The sequence below is a fragment of the Amblyomma mixtum genome, chromosome 6 (assembly GCF_055824585.1).
Source record: "Amblyomma mixtum isolate Tamu chromosome 6, ASM5582458v1, whole genome shotgun sequence".
Classification (NCBI taxonomy): Eukaryota; Metazoa; Arthropoda; class Arachnida; order Ixodida; family Ixodidae; genus Amblyomma; species Amblyomma mixtum.
In genome coordinates, this window is record NC_143017.1 from 106561245 (window position 1) to 106575351 (window position 14107).

The 14107-nt window shown below is 44.3% G+C and overlaps 1 protein-coding gene across 2 annotated transcripts in view; it reads right to left on the reverse strand.

The window, feature by feature from the left end:
- The window catches only part of LOC149339936 (uncharacterized), a 56508-nt gene extending 47947 nt beyond the window's left edge, over positions 1–8561 (reverse strand). The window contains exons 1-2 of one of the 2 annotated variants that reach the window (XM_089548638.1): positions 8315–8560; positions 2009–2140 (exon numbers count right to left, since the gene is read on the reverse strand). In XM_089548638.1, the coding sequence (XP_089404764.1) occupies positions 2009–2140; positions 8315–8414 (232 nt within the window). In that variant the 5' untranslated portion in view covers positions 8415–8560. Of the gene's footprint in view, positions 1–2008; positions 2141–8314 lie in introns of both variants that reach the window. The other variant, XM_089548640.1, reaches the window with a different exon arrangement.
- Between the last annotated feature and the right edge of the window lie 5546 nt (positions 8562–14107).

A 14107-nucleotide genomic window follows, 5' to 3' on the forward strand; every position in this document is an offset into this window, starting at 1 on the left:
AATCACCATACAAGTGTTCCATAAGCACAGACATATCAGCGCATTTATGCGTTGCCAAATGAGACGAATTGTACTGTATGTGGCTGCAAGCGATCACTGATGCACACAGTATTTAGGCCAAGAACATCGTTCCATGTCCACTTAGCAGAGGCAGCAGATTGCTTCTGAAAGATTCCCTAACGTGAACGTGTTGATTTTATGTATCTCACAAGTACAGCGCGCGAAAGTCCTAGGTGTTGCATAATGTGTTCCATAAAGAGTTGCCATAATCTCGATTTTATTTGATATTTGTGACTGACCACTGTTGTATATACGTAACTTATGACAACTGAAAACTTAAGTCCGTAAGTTACTCAAAACTACCAAATAGAAGGCGAATGAGAACACACCCTTAATAATAAGCTTGCTGTGTTTAAATTAAGACGCTATTGATTTCTCACACTAGAGTCTAATGAAGACCAGTTCATTATTAAATGACTGTTTCAATTTAGTTTACAGAAAAAATCGGCCACCACGTTCAAGTTGAAATTCGATTCAAACAACTTACTATATCCTGGTGCGAAAACGTTTACAAGGCTGAAAAGTAATTAAGAAATTTTATGTCCATATTCTAAGCTTTCCTAAACATCACGCATAAGCTCCCAGTACCCACGAAACCAACAACGTATGCGACACTTTAAGAAACATTGAAATGCAATTGTATTACTGTGTCTAACACATGAAAAATCAAATATCCTCTGCCAGCACTCTGGAAGGAATAAATAACAATGTCGAGAAGAAATTTTAACGTAGCATAAACATGCTGCACCCGTACGTTCATCTACCTAATACCTCCATGCTCATGCATATTTACTGGTTATGAAGGGAGTACAGTACATTATTATATGTGAATTGTTAGTAAGCACAGATTTGAAAAACAATTTCAGCGTCATTGACGTATCTGGTGGTTGACAGAAACCTAGAGGCGTTAACTAGATCGTTTTGTTAATTGAAGCAAGTCCTCACTAAACAAACAGCGCTTGAAGTCGGTTTTTCATGTAGACTCCTGCTTGCCTGCAACGTTTTTTCGAGTTTAACAGCTGTTTTAATGCTTCAAATCAATGTTTTCATAAACACTGCTGGAACATTCCTCCTCTAACAATAATCAACTTTGATTGAGCATTCCATAAGATTTAAGCTGTATGAAAATTTATGATGCTTAGTTTTTTTTTCGTGCAAGGCCGTCTAAGGCCAAAGAACGCCCTGTATGAGCATTATTGGCAAGCGACATTAACTGGGATTCAATTCACTAGTAGGCAACAGGCCTCCTGTTGACGAAATTCCAGTAAAACTGAATTTAATTGTCGGGAATTTGCTTCCTATGGACTCATATTGAGATTATACTCAATTGACGTGCAGGCAATTTACCTTCTGTTAACTCGTATCGGTACCAAAAATTTTGTGATTTAACGAACGAGCTCAATAAAATTTGAGTTTATATTAACCGATTATAGACTCTGCAAGGAATGAATTAGCGATCAATTGGAACTCAATGCGCATTTTTGTAAGGGTTGCAGCAATGCTCACTAACAGAAATTTCTCTGAGCAGCGCTACATTTCTCTAGTAGATATCTTTCTGCATCTGAGTGTTTTCGGGTGAACAGAATGCATTACTTTTAAAGCGTGGCTCCTGCACTGGCTGCATAAAAATTCGAGGGGAAAAAAAAGGAAGAAGGTTCTGTTTGGTGCGTACGTTCGGATGGCAACCCCTAACATGTATTAGATCTCGCTAAAAAGGCTTAGTGTTGAGAGCAAGAGGGAAGCTAGACATTCCATGCTGATAGCAAACCTACTGCAGATGCATTTGCGTGGTAATCCTATAAATGCTATTAGTGTCAGTTTCCTTCCTCGCTGACAGTAATGTCTTCCCAGCCAATGAAAGGATTTCCAGTTTCATGTCGCTACATTAAAATACGGCAACCAGCAACAGTAGCTTAAAAAAAACATGCAGTAGATAAGCGCAACTTACACTGGCAGCTCTTCTCTGCTGCGTCGAAGTACATGCTGTCTTCCGGGCACTGGCAGGTGAAGGTGTCGTTCATGTCGGGGTGCACTACGCATTTGACGCTGCAGAAGGAGTTACCGAAGGATTCGCAAACATCTGTAAGACATGAAGGTCAGGTAAACCGAAGTGATGTACCGGTGCTTGTACTGGGCTTAATAACGTACTTTAGCACGTCATTCCCGAACTGAAGTTGACTAATGCTCATTTGTTACTACATGAACACAACTTTTCATTAGTCCACCAGATTTTTCATTACCACCTAGGACTCATGTTATTTAACCTATTAAATGACACCTCGCATTTTCAGTTTATGAATTCCTTCCTGCTGACCAACCACACCTTTAACAATTTTGCAGCAAGTAGCAATTTTCTACCCCCTAATGTACATACCAATTATGGAAAAATGTGTGTTTTCAGCCATTTCATTTTGGAACACATTGCGCACTAAAAACCTGAATTCTGTTGCCTGGTTTAGAGAATAAGCTGAAGGTATTTTTGTGAGAACGCTGATGTTTTATTATTTTTATTTGTCTATTACCTGTGTTATTGTGATGTTAGATTTTCTTTTCTGTCGAAGTACTGATATGTTATTCGCTGTGTCTTATACCCATCCGCTTACTATGCTGTTTTTTTCTTTTCTTGTAAGGACCTATCAGGCTCCCGGTACAGTATTGTGACTATGGAACCCTCGTCTGCATCCTTCTGACCTTTCTAAAAGGTTGGGACTAATAAATCTTGACTTTGAAAAAATGACAGATATAGGGACAGGCAGATAAAAGGAAAGGCAGTGTGGTTAGCAAGGCACTTCCGGATAGGCACCCTAGTCGTGGGGAGAGGGATGAAAGGAGTGAAAGAGAAGAGAAAATGAGTGTTGTCATTGAATGTGTCAGTTCCCTAAAGAAAGAAGTGTCACACTAGCGGTAGAGTGCTCTGTTGTTAACAGAACACGTCGATGCCGGCCGTTCTTACCAGCGCGACAAAAGGAGGCAAGAGAGGGCAGTTTGCGTTAACACTATGCCGTACAACAAGTTAAATTATTTCGCTCGTACTCCTCAGCGTGTTTTTTTTTTCCTTGAGCTGCGGACGGCTCTGCAACGAAGAAACAAAGTGCGCAAGCTGCAGCCGGCGCCAGCAATTTAGGCGCCAAACTCTCAAAGCTGTTCGCATGCGACCCGGCTTGAGACTCGCTCTGGCTTACGACATCGATATGCTAGATCGGCGTATTACAGAATACAAGAATACAGAATATAGAACGCAAGAATAATCTTTAGAATGAACACATTGGTGTACTAAGGCGACTTGTAGCCTCTGCGACCGCCGCTTAGTGAGATTACAGTCTGCTGGTGACTGACCACGCATATTGGCCCGCCGTTAACCTAATGGTGGTTGTCGCCGCACCAGCATGACACCTTCATGCACCAATACAAAGCATTACGTTGAGGTTGCTGCTAGATACTGACAGGATTACAGCGTCATTATATCACCGGCTGTCGATATGCAGTTGCGACACTTCACATACATGTCGACTTTAAGCGAGGGGCAGCCCCCTCGTTAGCCAACACCGTGGCCTGCTTCAGCTAAGCAGGCACATGAAAACAGTGCCCGAGTTTCATTCTTCGGCGCTTTAAAACTGCGGCAGAAAAACGCCCTTTTTTTTCTTCCCTTTAATAATCTAGAATGTAGACATCTCCCCAGTGCTTTCATTTGCTTGTGATAAAATGTTTTTTTTTTTTTTAGTTTCTGGGGTGCAGTTGTTGCAGTTTTAGATTTATGCCTTTGCTGCACGCGCCCTGTTAATTATTTGCGCTGTCTTTTTTTTTACAGTGACAAACCTGTTTTAGGGATCTCACCCACGGCGGAAGTTGTGTTACGTCACAGGTGTGCTTACCCTGTCGTTCTGCGCGTCTAAGAAAGAGGATGGGTGGCGCAGTAACCGACACAAGCTTTCGCCAAACATTAATTAGACGCAGTCGTGGCATTGGCCTGGCCGGCTAGTCTACGTATATGCGATTCGAGCATACCTCCCTCCCCTCCCGCTCCCCGTTCTCACCCCGCAGGAAGCTAGGAGGCTCGCATGTTTCATTCATGCTTTGGTATCGGAGCACTCCCCATTTCCTTCCTGTCCAGAACACCCGAAACTCGGGAGGAAAAAACAGCCTCAGCGAGCAAGAGGAAACACCGCGTGTAGTTTAGCGGCTGCTACTGGCTCATGAATCCGGGCTGGCTTTCTACGAATCCGGCCGCTGCCGGCCGGATTCAAAGAAGACGTGCAGAAGCGAGTCCAGTAGGATGTGGGGTGATAATCCAGAGCGGCTAACTGCGCTAAGTGTGCCAACTGCGCAAATTTTTTTTCTGACACGGTGTGTTGAAGTTAGTCCAGTTAAAACTCTGTTAATGCGTTACTACTTGAATTGTGGTTAGAGAGAAGGCAGGAAGATAGGAAAAAACAAAACAAAGTGAATAAGGGAACGGGGGTTTTTGTCTACTAGTCAACGTTTCGACAAGAAACGTTATCTTTGATAGGGCAAGTGCGGTCATCATTGGCAGAGGTTAAACTGGGCCTTCACTCTGAAGAGACACAACCGGTGAGGGGATGTGGGCGTGGAAAGGAGAGGAGGGCTGGGGGGCGGACGTGAATAATAGAAATGTAGCCTTTTTTATTAATTATAGATTTTTTAATCTTGAAGGGCGGCAGGAATAGAGCGCTGAGAATGTATCTTGTGCTTTTTTTTTCGTTGCGATGCTTCAAGATTTTTTTTTTTCTTTCGAACCCGGGCTTTGTTAAGTCCTTTGATTGGGTTTATACTTACTCAGTTTTCAATTTTCATAGCTTGGCGAACTTATCATTTGACTTATTAGTTCTCATTAGAATCATGCTAGCTTCATGTGATTAGTCTGCCCAGCCGCGTACACAAACCATTGGGTTCGTTCTGACTAACTTATCTAGAGGTTAAACCACTCCATGATAAGTAACCCAATTGTTATTCGTATTGTTGTACTCGGGCGTGAAAGAGACACTGACGTCAGGACTAGCTGATACGATGCACAAAGGTTGCAATTCAACCACTCCCTCAGATGCCTCTTTTGACTATTGAGAGTTGGTCAGATCTCCAGCAACAGAGTCCATGACTATTCTCCGAAACATCCTGTCAGAGCGTTACGGTTTACGGCGACTACGACGCTTCAACTCATAGTCATTATTCACAGTTTTGATCGGAAACCATTTTAATCTTCAATCAAACATGAGAGAGACATTTGTGGCGACAAGTCTCCTGATACGTTTCGCCTGTATACAGCGTCACACCATGGGTTGATAAATTTACGCGCCTTACGAAAGAAGCGCTTTTTTGTGTCTCGTAATGAATAGCTGGATGCGATACAGTCGTCTGCACTCAATAAGGCTTTGCCCTGTACACGGCGTAAATTTCCGATGCAATGTCGTTAACGACTGCGGGGAACGCAATCAGCGCGATTGGATACCTGAGCTGCACGCGGGAGCTTTGTGAACATGCGAAGTGCGAAGTGCACAGCCCTGAGAAGTGTACAGGAAATTGACGTGCCTTTAAAAAATATAGAAATTCATGATTGTTTTAGTATTAGCGCAATCAGGATACACGACAACTGAAAGCACTGCGCGTTGTACAGCAAAAAATATCGGGACCTGTATTTGGTACATTATTGAGGGGTGACTATTCTATCATGCTGCTGATTTTTTTTCCCATAAAGACTCCGTCACCTCCATGAAACCGTTCACTGATGACCCCAACTCTAGTGTTCGTAATTGTTTGCTAACTCATAAGTACGGGGTAGGTCCGGTATTGATATCGCGCGAAAGATTGATTGGATTGAGGTCTGGGTATGATATGACTTGCGGTGAGTTTCGAAACCGATGATTTCAACGCATTGCCATTGAGAATTTCTGGCAGCTAAAGACCAGCGACGCAGGCAAAAAAAGACTGAAAGTCAGTCTCGAAAGTGATAGGGACGAGAAACCTAAAATGCCTATACTATAATACGGCACATGGACATTAGATGGACCGTCGCGGTGAATTAGATTACGTTACCAGTGGCCATGTCATTCAGTTTCTAAAGCCATTCTGAGTGTAGTTTTAACATTTTTATGCATGTGAGTCAACATATAATTTGATGCCGCACAAAGGATTAAACAAAACGAAGTAACACACTAAAAACAATGGCGCTTTTGTGTTCAAACACCTTAGTTCTTACTCTTAAACCTCTTTCCTTCTAACATGAGCCAGTTATTTTAATGTGAAATCATTCAATGCATTTGAGGCTCTCTGACCTCCTTGCATTTAAAATTGTCCTTCGATCCCGAATTAAAAAAAACACGCAAGAAAAGTGTCTGCCGAGGTATTTTCTTTGTTTTGGTGCCGGGATGTACCAATTTTCTGGTCAAATGATGCTAACTATCACAATTTTTTCTCAGTGCTATTAACCAGGCCTATAATTCCGTTCATTAGGAGAGGGCCCTATGTGCAGTTCACTACATCCTTGTGGCAGCTGCCAATTATGACTAAGGAATGATCAGAGGGGCCAATTGTCCGCATGTCATATGACTTAAAGTTGTTTTAGACATGAAGGGACCATAATTTGACTAAAACTACAAAAAAAAAACCGGACTGGGGTCTGTTTCATCGATTCCAAAGTTGAAAATGTGTATGACCTATTGGGCTGACGATTTCTGCCCAGCAGCGTCCTGCAAACCAACTGTGCTGCAGCATGTAAAGCCTTGAGACTATTGGTACCTTTAGATGAATGAACTGCTCCGACTGATTAATCAGAATTGTACCTTTTTATGTGAGAGGCACGTATGACTTTTTATTCATAAATCATTATAATCACCAAATGCCTAGCTATCTCTACGCCAGGACAAAGGCATCTCGCATTATTTATAACTACCCCCTCCTATTACAGCTGCGGTCGCCCTTGTACCAGCGAAATTCTTAACCTCTTCTGCCGACATGACTCTAAGTTACCCCGCACTACGTTTTTCTGGTCTTTAAACCCACAGCGCTACCCCCAAAGGTCGTCAGCTGTTTTGAGCATTGTTTGCCTCGTCCATTTCCTAGCCATTAGAAGCGTGGATTGACTCAACGTTCGCAGGTCTTAATTTTTCTCCTAACCTCAATTGTTAAGTGAAATGACTAATATTGGGCTTTACAGTAAGAGTCAATATTACGTTTCAGCATTTAATATCCCATTAGGAGGTGCAGGTAGCACAGCTTATTTAGCGCCGTCGTAGGAAGACCAATTACGTAACCTGATTTACAGAACGCGGATGAGCGTAACTTTCCAGCAAATGCAGATAAGATGTAAGCTATTGATAAGAATCGAAGCAACAAGCGCATCTTGTCAACGTAAAGTGTTGCGCGCCATCGTCGCAGTCCTGTCACCTCGAGTGAGAAAATTGCAGTTGCCTCAAGAACTAGTCCTTCTCGCTTTCTCTTTGGAGATTAAGTGTAGAACGGGCAGATTTCAAAGAAAAATGGCGAAAAGCTTTGAAACACGAATTTTTGACTGCACTTGAACGCTACCTGCTGCTAAAATTTAAGGCTTGGGTAGTGGTTTATTCTGAGAATTGTTTAACCGTAAATATAAAATCTGGTAGTCAATAAAATCCTAAATCCGGAACGCGGTTCTATCCGACCTCTGCGGTGTGCGACAAAAGCAACTGAGGAAAGATATACTCCCGTTACGTTCTGATGATGAAATCGACATTTGATATTTTGATATTTCTGATTAGCAAGGGGATTGATGCTAAACGCTGATATTTTCTCACTTTTGTGTTCCCTGGTTATGATCAGCAAGAAAGGATAGCACGCGAACAGTGCTCAGAGCTCACTTCTAAAAGTAAGTTTCCCTACATCTTCCCATCGTGGCGTGCGTACGACAGCCTCGAGCTCTTCATCAAGTTAGCAGTGCCGAGCCCACAGTAATGCGTTCCTGCAAGTTTGTTCAACGTACAAACCTCGTAACCTCTGCCTGCTTTTTTCTCGCATTTGTAATTTCGAACTGTATCTTTGAGAAAGCAATACTGGTGCATTCCGTCCAATAACTTCCAACATCACAGAATGTCAAGCCTACATATATCCGAAAGACCCCGCGGGCTCCGTTCTTCCTCTCATTGCTCTTCAAACAACGTTATGCGTTTGAACAAGCATGCTACGGTTTACTCCAGCAATCTTAGGAGGACCTCGAGCATGTTTACGTGCTGATACGCAACAACCCTGCTCTATATTCGCAGCTCACCTTGAGGACGTCCATCTCTCTTCAAGGTGTCCGGATCGCTGTTGGCTGAAACCCCCGCAATCAAGCAAACGCTAGCGGTGAATGCAACAAGCCGGAGCATTTTTCGTCGCAGCACCGATGGGGCGCAGGCTTTTCCGTTCGTTTCACAGCAAAGCAGTCCTCCCGTAAATACGCATTCCACCCAGCGCTACTGATCGCAGTACTTACCGGCGATTGCGACCAGGTTTATTGTTCGCTACCATGCCTCTTTTTCTGGCTATCAGCGCCGTCCAGACGCTTGTGCGATACTCTCTTGCTTGGCCTCGATAAGATGAAGCGCGCATTGTGCTTATACGTCGTCATTAGTGCCCAGTGTGCAAATCTAGGCCATCGGTTAATGCTCCCAAAAGTGTCGCACGCGCCATCGTATTGGGTGTTACGCCCCGACTCCCACTTATCTGATATCACAAATTTTCTCGCACGTGTTTTGCCCGATGTGGCGCTGAAACACAGTTTGACTGGTGCTGCTACCGTCCTGTAAGGAACTGCAGCTGAGCGAGTCGGGTCGTCGTGATCTAAATCCCCAGAGTGCGCAGTTTTTAGTGCTCGCTGAGCCGCTTTATCTAGGTCAAGGTTGATCCAAGCGCAGTTTCTGACGTAGCGTGGGGCTCCTGAATTGCCGCTTTAAAAGAAGCTGGATACAGCACACATATTGAGAGGCCTTGTAAAAACGTATCTGGCGATTCTGGTTCATTTTAAGGCGGTAGCCTTTAATGCCTCGTCGTTGTAAGCAGGAGCTGTCGACAGAAATGTCACGCTTTTCAGTTGGTCGAAACGGTCGTGACGTCACAGTGCGCGAATTTCAAACGGGGCTAATTGTACTTTGGCTAGTAATTATGCAACCAATTAAAGGCATGGTATAGTGATGCTCCAAGTAAGTTTGACTGATGTTAATTGCTTACTTAACCAATTAGTCCAATTAACCTTTCTATTCAGACCAGATAAATAAATAAAACCGAGTAAGAAATTGGCCGAGCTTGGGAATCGAACCCCGGTCTCCGGAGTGGGAGTCGAGCACGCTACCACTCCGCCATGCCAGCTCGACGGTTCGGAATGAACAAAGGTGCGTCTAGTGAATACGGTGTCTTCGTTCACTCCCATTTTCCTCCCTTACGTTACGGCGAGGTTTGGGTGTCCACCGAGATATGAGAGACAGATACGTTTCCTTTCCTCAAAAACCAATTTACCGACGAGCAAGGCGTATTTGTCCGCGTTTCAGATTAGTCCAAATTGTCGTGGCGTCACCACGCGCGAATTTTGACGGGTGTCCACCGAAATATGTGAGACAGTTACTGCGCAACTTCCTTACAATTTTCGACTAGTGTCTACTGAGATATGTGAGACAGTTAATGCGTAATTTCCTTTCCTCAAATACAATTTTAATTTTCTTCACTAAGGCCCCTCTTTCTTCTTTCACTCACACTTCCTCCCTTCCTGTACCGTGCGGCTCAGGTGTCCACCGAGACGACAGAGAATTACAGCCCCATTTCCTTTCCTTAAAAAGCGTTGCATTCAAATGGCAACGCATCGCGCAGAACGGGTGGTGGCATTCCGTGGACTCCCTGGCAGCGCTACAACACGTTGTCGCATTCGACTCCTAAAGGCGAAGCTTAAGCGTCATTAATTGGCAGTTCATTAATGCACCAACAAAATGTGAAGTGAACAATCGCGTAGCAGGATGCAGCACTCAGGCTTTCGCCTTTCACCACTTTAGCCGCTAAAGTTCCTCGTAATTTTTTATACGTCGATTGGTTCGCTCTTTGAGCCCTAAAAACCAGCATGCCATATCATGCCGCTTAAGGCTGTGAAAGACGGAGTAAACAGGACGATGCTCGAAACACAACTGAATTTTACTCAGTTAAAGTCCATTGGTTGAAGTCAGGGTAGATTTCACAAATAAAATAGCGCTCGTTAACAAATGGCTGCATTCTAAACGGACGCCATTCGTTTTAACCAATAGACACAGCCATTGCCAAAAGTAACCAGGCAACAATGCCTGTATCTTAGCCGTGTGGCGAGCACTTGTGTCGCCCCTAAAGCTTTAAATCGGTGCAAGGTAAGAGAACACTAGTCCCCGCCTTTTTGTACCTTTTGGTTTTCACAGGGGCCACAAAGCTCAATTACACGGCTCAGAAGCAAACCTCATTGCCTGGTTAATTTTGCCAAAGACGGTACGTACTGCACAGACCGCTAAGTTTTATACCGCCAGTCGGGGTGCTCTGCAGCGTCCCATAGTTCTCGAAAATTGTCAATAAAAGTGGCTCCAAAATGAAAGACAAGAAAAAAACAGACTCCTTTCTCTCCAGTGGAAATCAGGCGTTGTCCTTTCTTCTTCAAGACTGGCGTGCCTTTGATTATTCGCGGCAGAATTTCGCGTAAGAATTTATTAGCGTGAGCAAGCTTAGAAGTACGTGGTACAGGCTCTGCGGCTTTCTAACAATGCAGACAGGTTGTGTAGCGCAACAGCTGTGGCTTACTGGTTGAAAAAAAAAAAAACTGGAAGCACCTGACTGCCTAGGAATGCGAGAAATTGAAAGAGAACGTATTTTATTTATTCCTACCGCAATCCAAGAAAGGCATTTTTGCTGGGTGGGCATACAGAAATCAAGATAGAAGTGCAGTATTCAGGAAAGAAAACAAAAGCCACAAATGATTAATACACAAACAAGACGAATGAGCAATAAAGAAGAAATCAATTGTCAGTAGAACAAAACAGTACTCTTATGCAAATTAACTACAACACATCAAATCTGGAACGAACAATTTTATACTGATTACGGAGAGAATAAAATCGATAATAGTAATAAATTAAGAACAAGGAGGGAGTCAGGAGCGCAATAGAGCATAAAAGTAGTAATTAATTAACACTCAGGCTTGATCATCTGCTTTTGATTGGCCGTGATCTGATTGACCGCGACTGGTTGCTCGGGAGGAGCAACGTGGGTCTCTCAAACTCCACCGGCGGCTGTGTTTGAAACAGCCACTGGCAGGTGCAATGGCAACTGCTCAACCACTGCACCACTGCCCCAGGAGTGGTGTGAAGACTTCCCACGCCACGATCTAGAAACGTAAAGTAGAGAATGAACAATTCCGCATACCTGGGCATGTAGGCAGAACGTAGGTGACAAAGAAAGAGTACTTGTTCTGGAGATATCTCTAATGTTATCGCATTCTACTCTTAAGGCTTGGTTAAGCGTTACCTGATGGTGCAAGAGAGAACAACGCCCGCGTCTGCGATGCGATACGCAAAGAGGACCTCAGGCCGCTTCAGGCACCTATTAACAATATCGCGGCATGCCCTTAAGGCAAACGCAGAATAAGTGCACCCTGAAGTTTTTTCTTGAGATTATCTTGCAGCAACTAGCGTATATGCAATCGCTCTAATGCGCTGTTCGCATTTTTTTTGCTGACCGTGATGCACTGAATCTGTGAAGTTCATGCCCTATTGCCGCCGGTTGCAGCTTAAACGTCACGCTTATTGGTGCAGCGCGCTATTTTGTGGCGTATCCTGTCATGACGCCTAATGCATACAATGCAGTGCATAAGTGCAGAAGCAAGAACCTTCTGCGTAAGTCGCTAGCATTGTGTGCAGATTCGCCTGAGCTGACGAGCTGGAAGTGTGATTTGGCGAGAATGCGCTGGCGTAACGTGCGGCCTTGTTCCGGACACCACCTTTCCTGATATAAGGGGCTGGTTAGTGCAGGTGAGCAATACACGTACAGTCTCCACACTGAATGCAGTGCCACTCAAGAGCAAACTTCGGTCCGTTTGCACTGAGCGGCCCAGGAGCTGCTGCTAAACTTTAGTGTCGGAGTACGCTGTGGGGTCATTGAAAATTATTCTTCGCTTACGCTCACAGACCAAAAAGAAGAAGAAAGGTAGCCTTTAAATGACAGCGTATATATGCCAGATGGGTAGGTTAAAGTGCCTTCATAAAATCCTGAGCAGCACCTGCTGAGAGATCGTTTCGGGGACGCCAGAGGTTAATGTGGCAGATTGGACTTTTTTTACGATATGACGTGAAAGTACATATCGCCCCAAAAAACGAGGCCACGGAAGAAATACAGCAAGCATAGAAGCGATTGTGTGTATCCTGTCTTTCTTGGCTACCTTCGTCTTGTGGTCAGCTGTGTAATTTTATACCAAATGCTGTTTCCCAGAGGTTATAAGCTCATTCGTCAACTCACTCCTTGCAACTTTCACAGGGTTTCAATTTAAGATCACCGATGACGTAAATCTGTGATCAAACTGCAGGTGGGCAGAAATGAAGAGCTGTTTGAAGGTGATGAATTTGTATCCTAAGGTGTGTAGACAATGCACGAACTTTCGTTGAAGGCCGTAAAAAATGAGAGATCCAATCCAAAATTGTTGATTATTCGCCGAATGTCGTAGAATGCAGTTGCCTACGTGTTCAATTTCTTTCATACCGGTTTTACCTCGCAGCGTATTTTCCTCATACCACTCAATTCTTTCGCGTTTAACACTTCCATAGAATTTCGAGACTTGTTACGTTTAGCAGCGCATTCTTACACTCGCCTGGCTTGTGCGCTAGAAACAGAAAACGCCGCATTCTAGAAGAAAGAGCAGATGTGAAGCATGTTCGATGCCCTGACTGACCACCAGTAATGAAAGACTCATATCCCTGGAGCACCTTCTTGCCCTCTCAAGCCACGGAATGTCAACCCACAAGCACTGTCTCCTACAGGTTTTCGTTATCTTTTGCCATCCTGCATGCCTTTCGTCGCGAAAAACCCTCCCCGTCACTCAGACCGGACTCTCGCTCCAGTGGCAATAAAATAACATGTGCAGATAAGCGGATAGAGAGTCGCTGTCTTGCGGGGAAAAGAAGAACTTGGAAGACCCAGTGATGATTCTATTTTCCACCAGGTACCACTACCGATTAACTTCACTTTCTCAATTCGCTGTTTTGAGAGTGCTTGTGGTCCCCTCGCACGAATCAGGCATGCTAGCAGTTCGAGCGAAACAGAAAACGTCACAGTCCAGCACGAGTAGATCGGTATGTGCCATTCTACTTGAGGCCAACCAACCAACCAAGATCGGCGTTTCGAAGTAAGGCGCTCGATTAAAGCAATTAAATCCGGAAGAAAATGTTTCGATAGACAATTTGAATCTGTTTAAGCCGACCAGATAGAACAGAAATTGCACGGTAATATACTTGACGCCATTTATCTTGGCAAGATTGCCGCAGCGGCGACTGCCTTCTCTCGAATACCGGTCATAGGTTTTTGACGAGCGTGATTTTACTTTGTCTTAGACTGGGGATAAGATGGACCTGCAATACTAAATGGAGGCTACTGCGGCTCGGGTAGTGTGACCAGTTGTTTCGCCTCTCTGGGGGCTCGTTCGGGATGAGGGAAGACTGAAGCTTCGGAGTTGGGAAACGAAAAACAAGCGGGTTTAATGGCACTTTTTATACACTTATTTACACAATGAAGAATTAGAAGAGCAAAGAATCAAAAATTAAAGGTCATAGCGTCGAGCGTCTGGATGAGCCTTTTCGACAAGGCCCAGAGCGTTCGTTCTCACTTAGGGCGCTGGATAAATACCCCAAGGCTCCGCCCCTTCACCAGGCGGCAATTCAACACGACACACAGATCGGCACAGCACAGCACAGAGGCACCTGGTGCCGAGTCCACGCGTGGTAATTGGCGAGGAGGAAACGCAAGTCTGCACCTATTTCCCACTGCGGTGCAACATTACTGCAAGCAGCACGTGTCCATCGAACACAGGTGT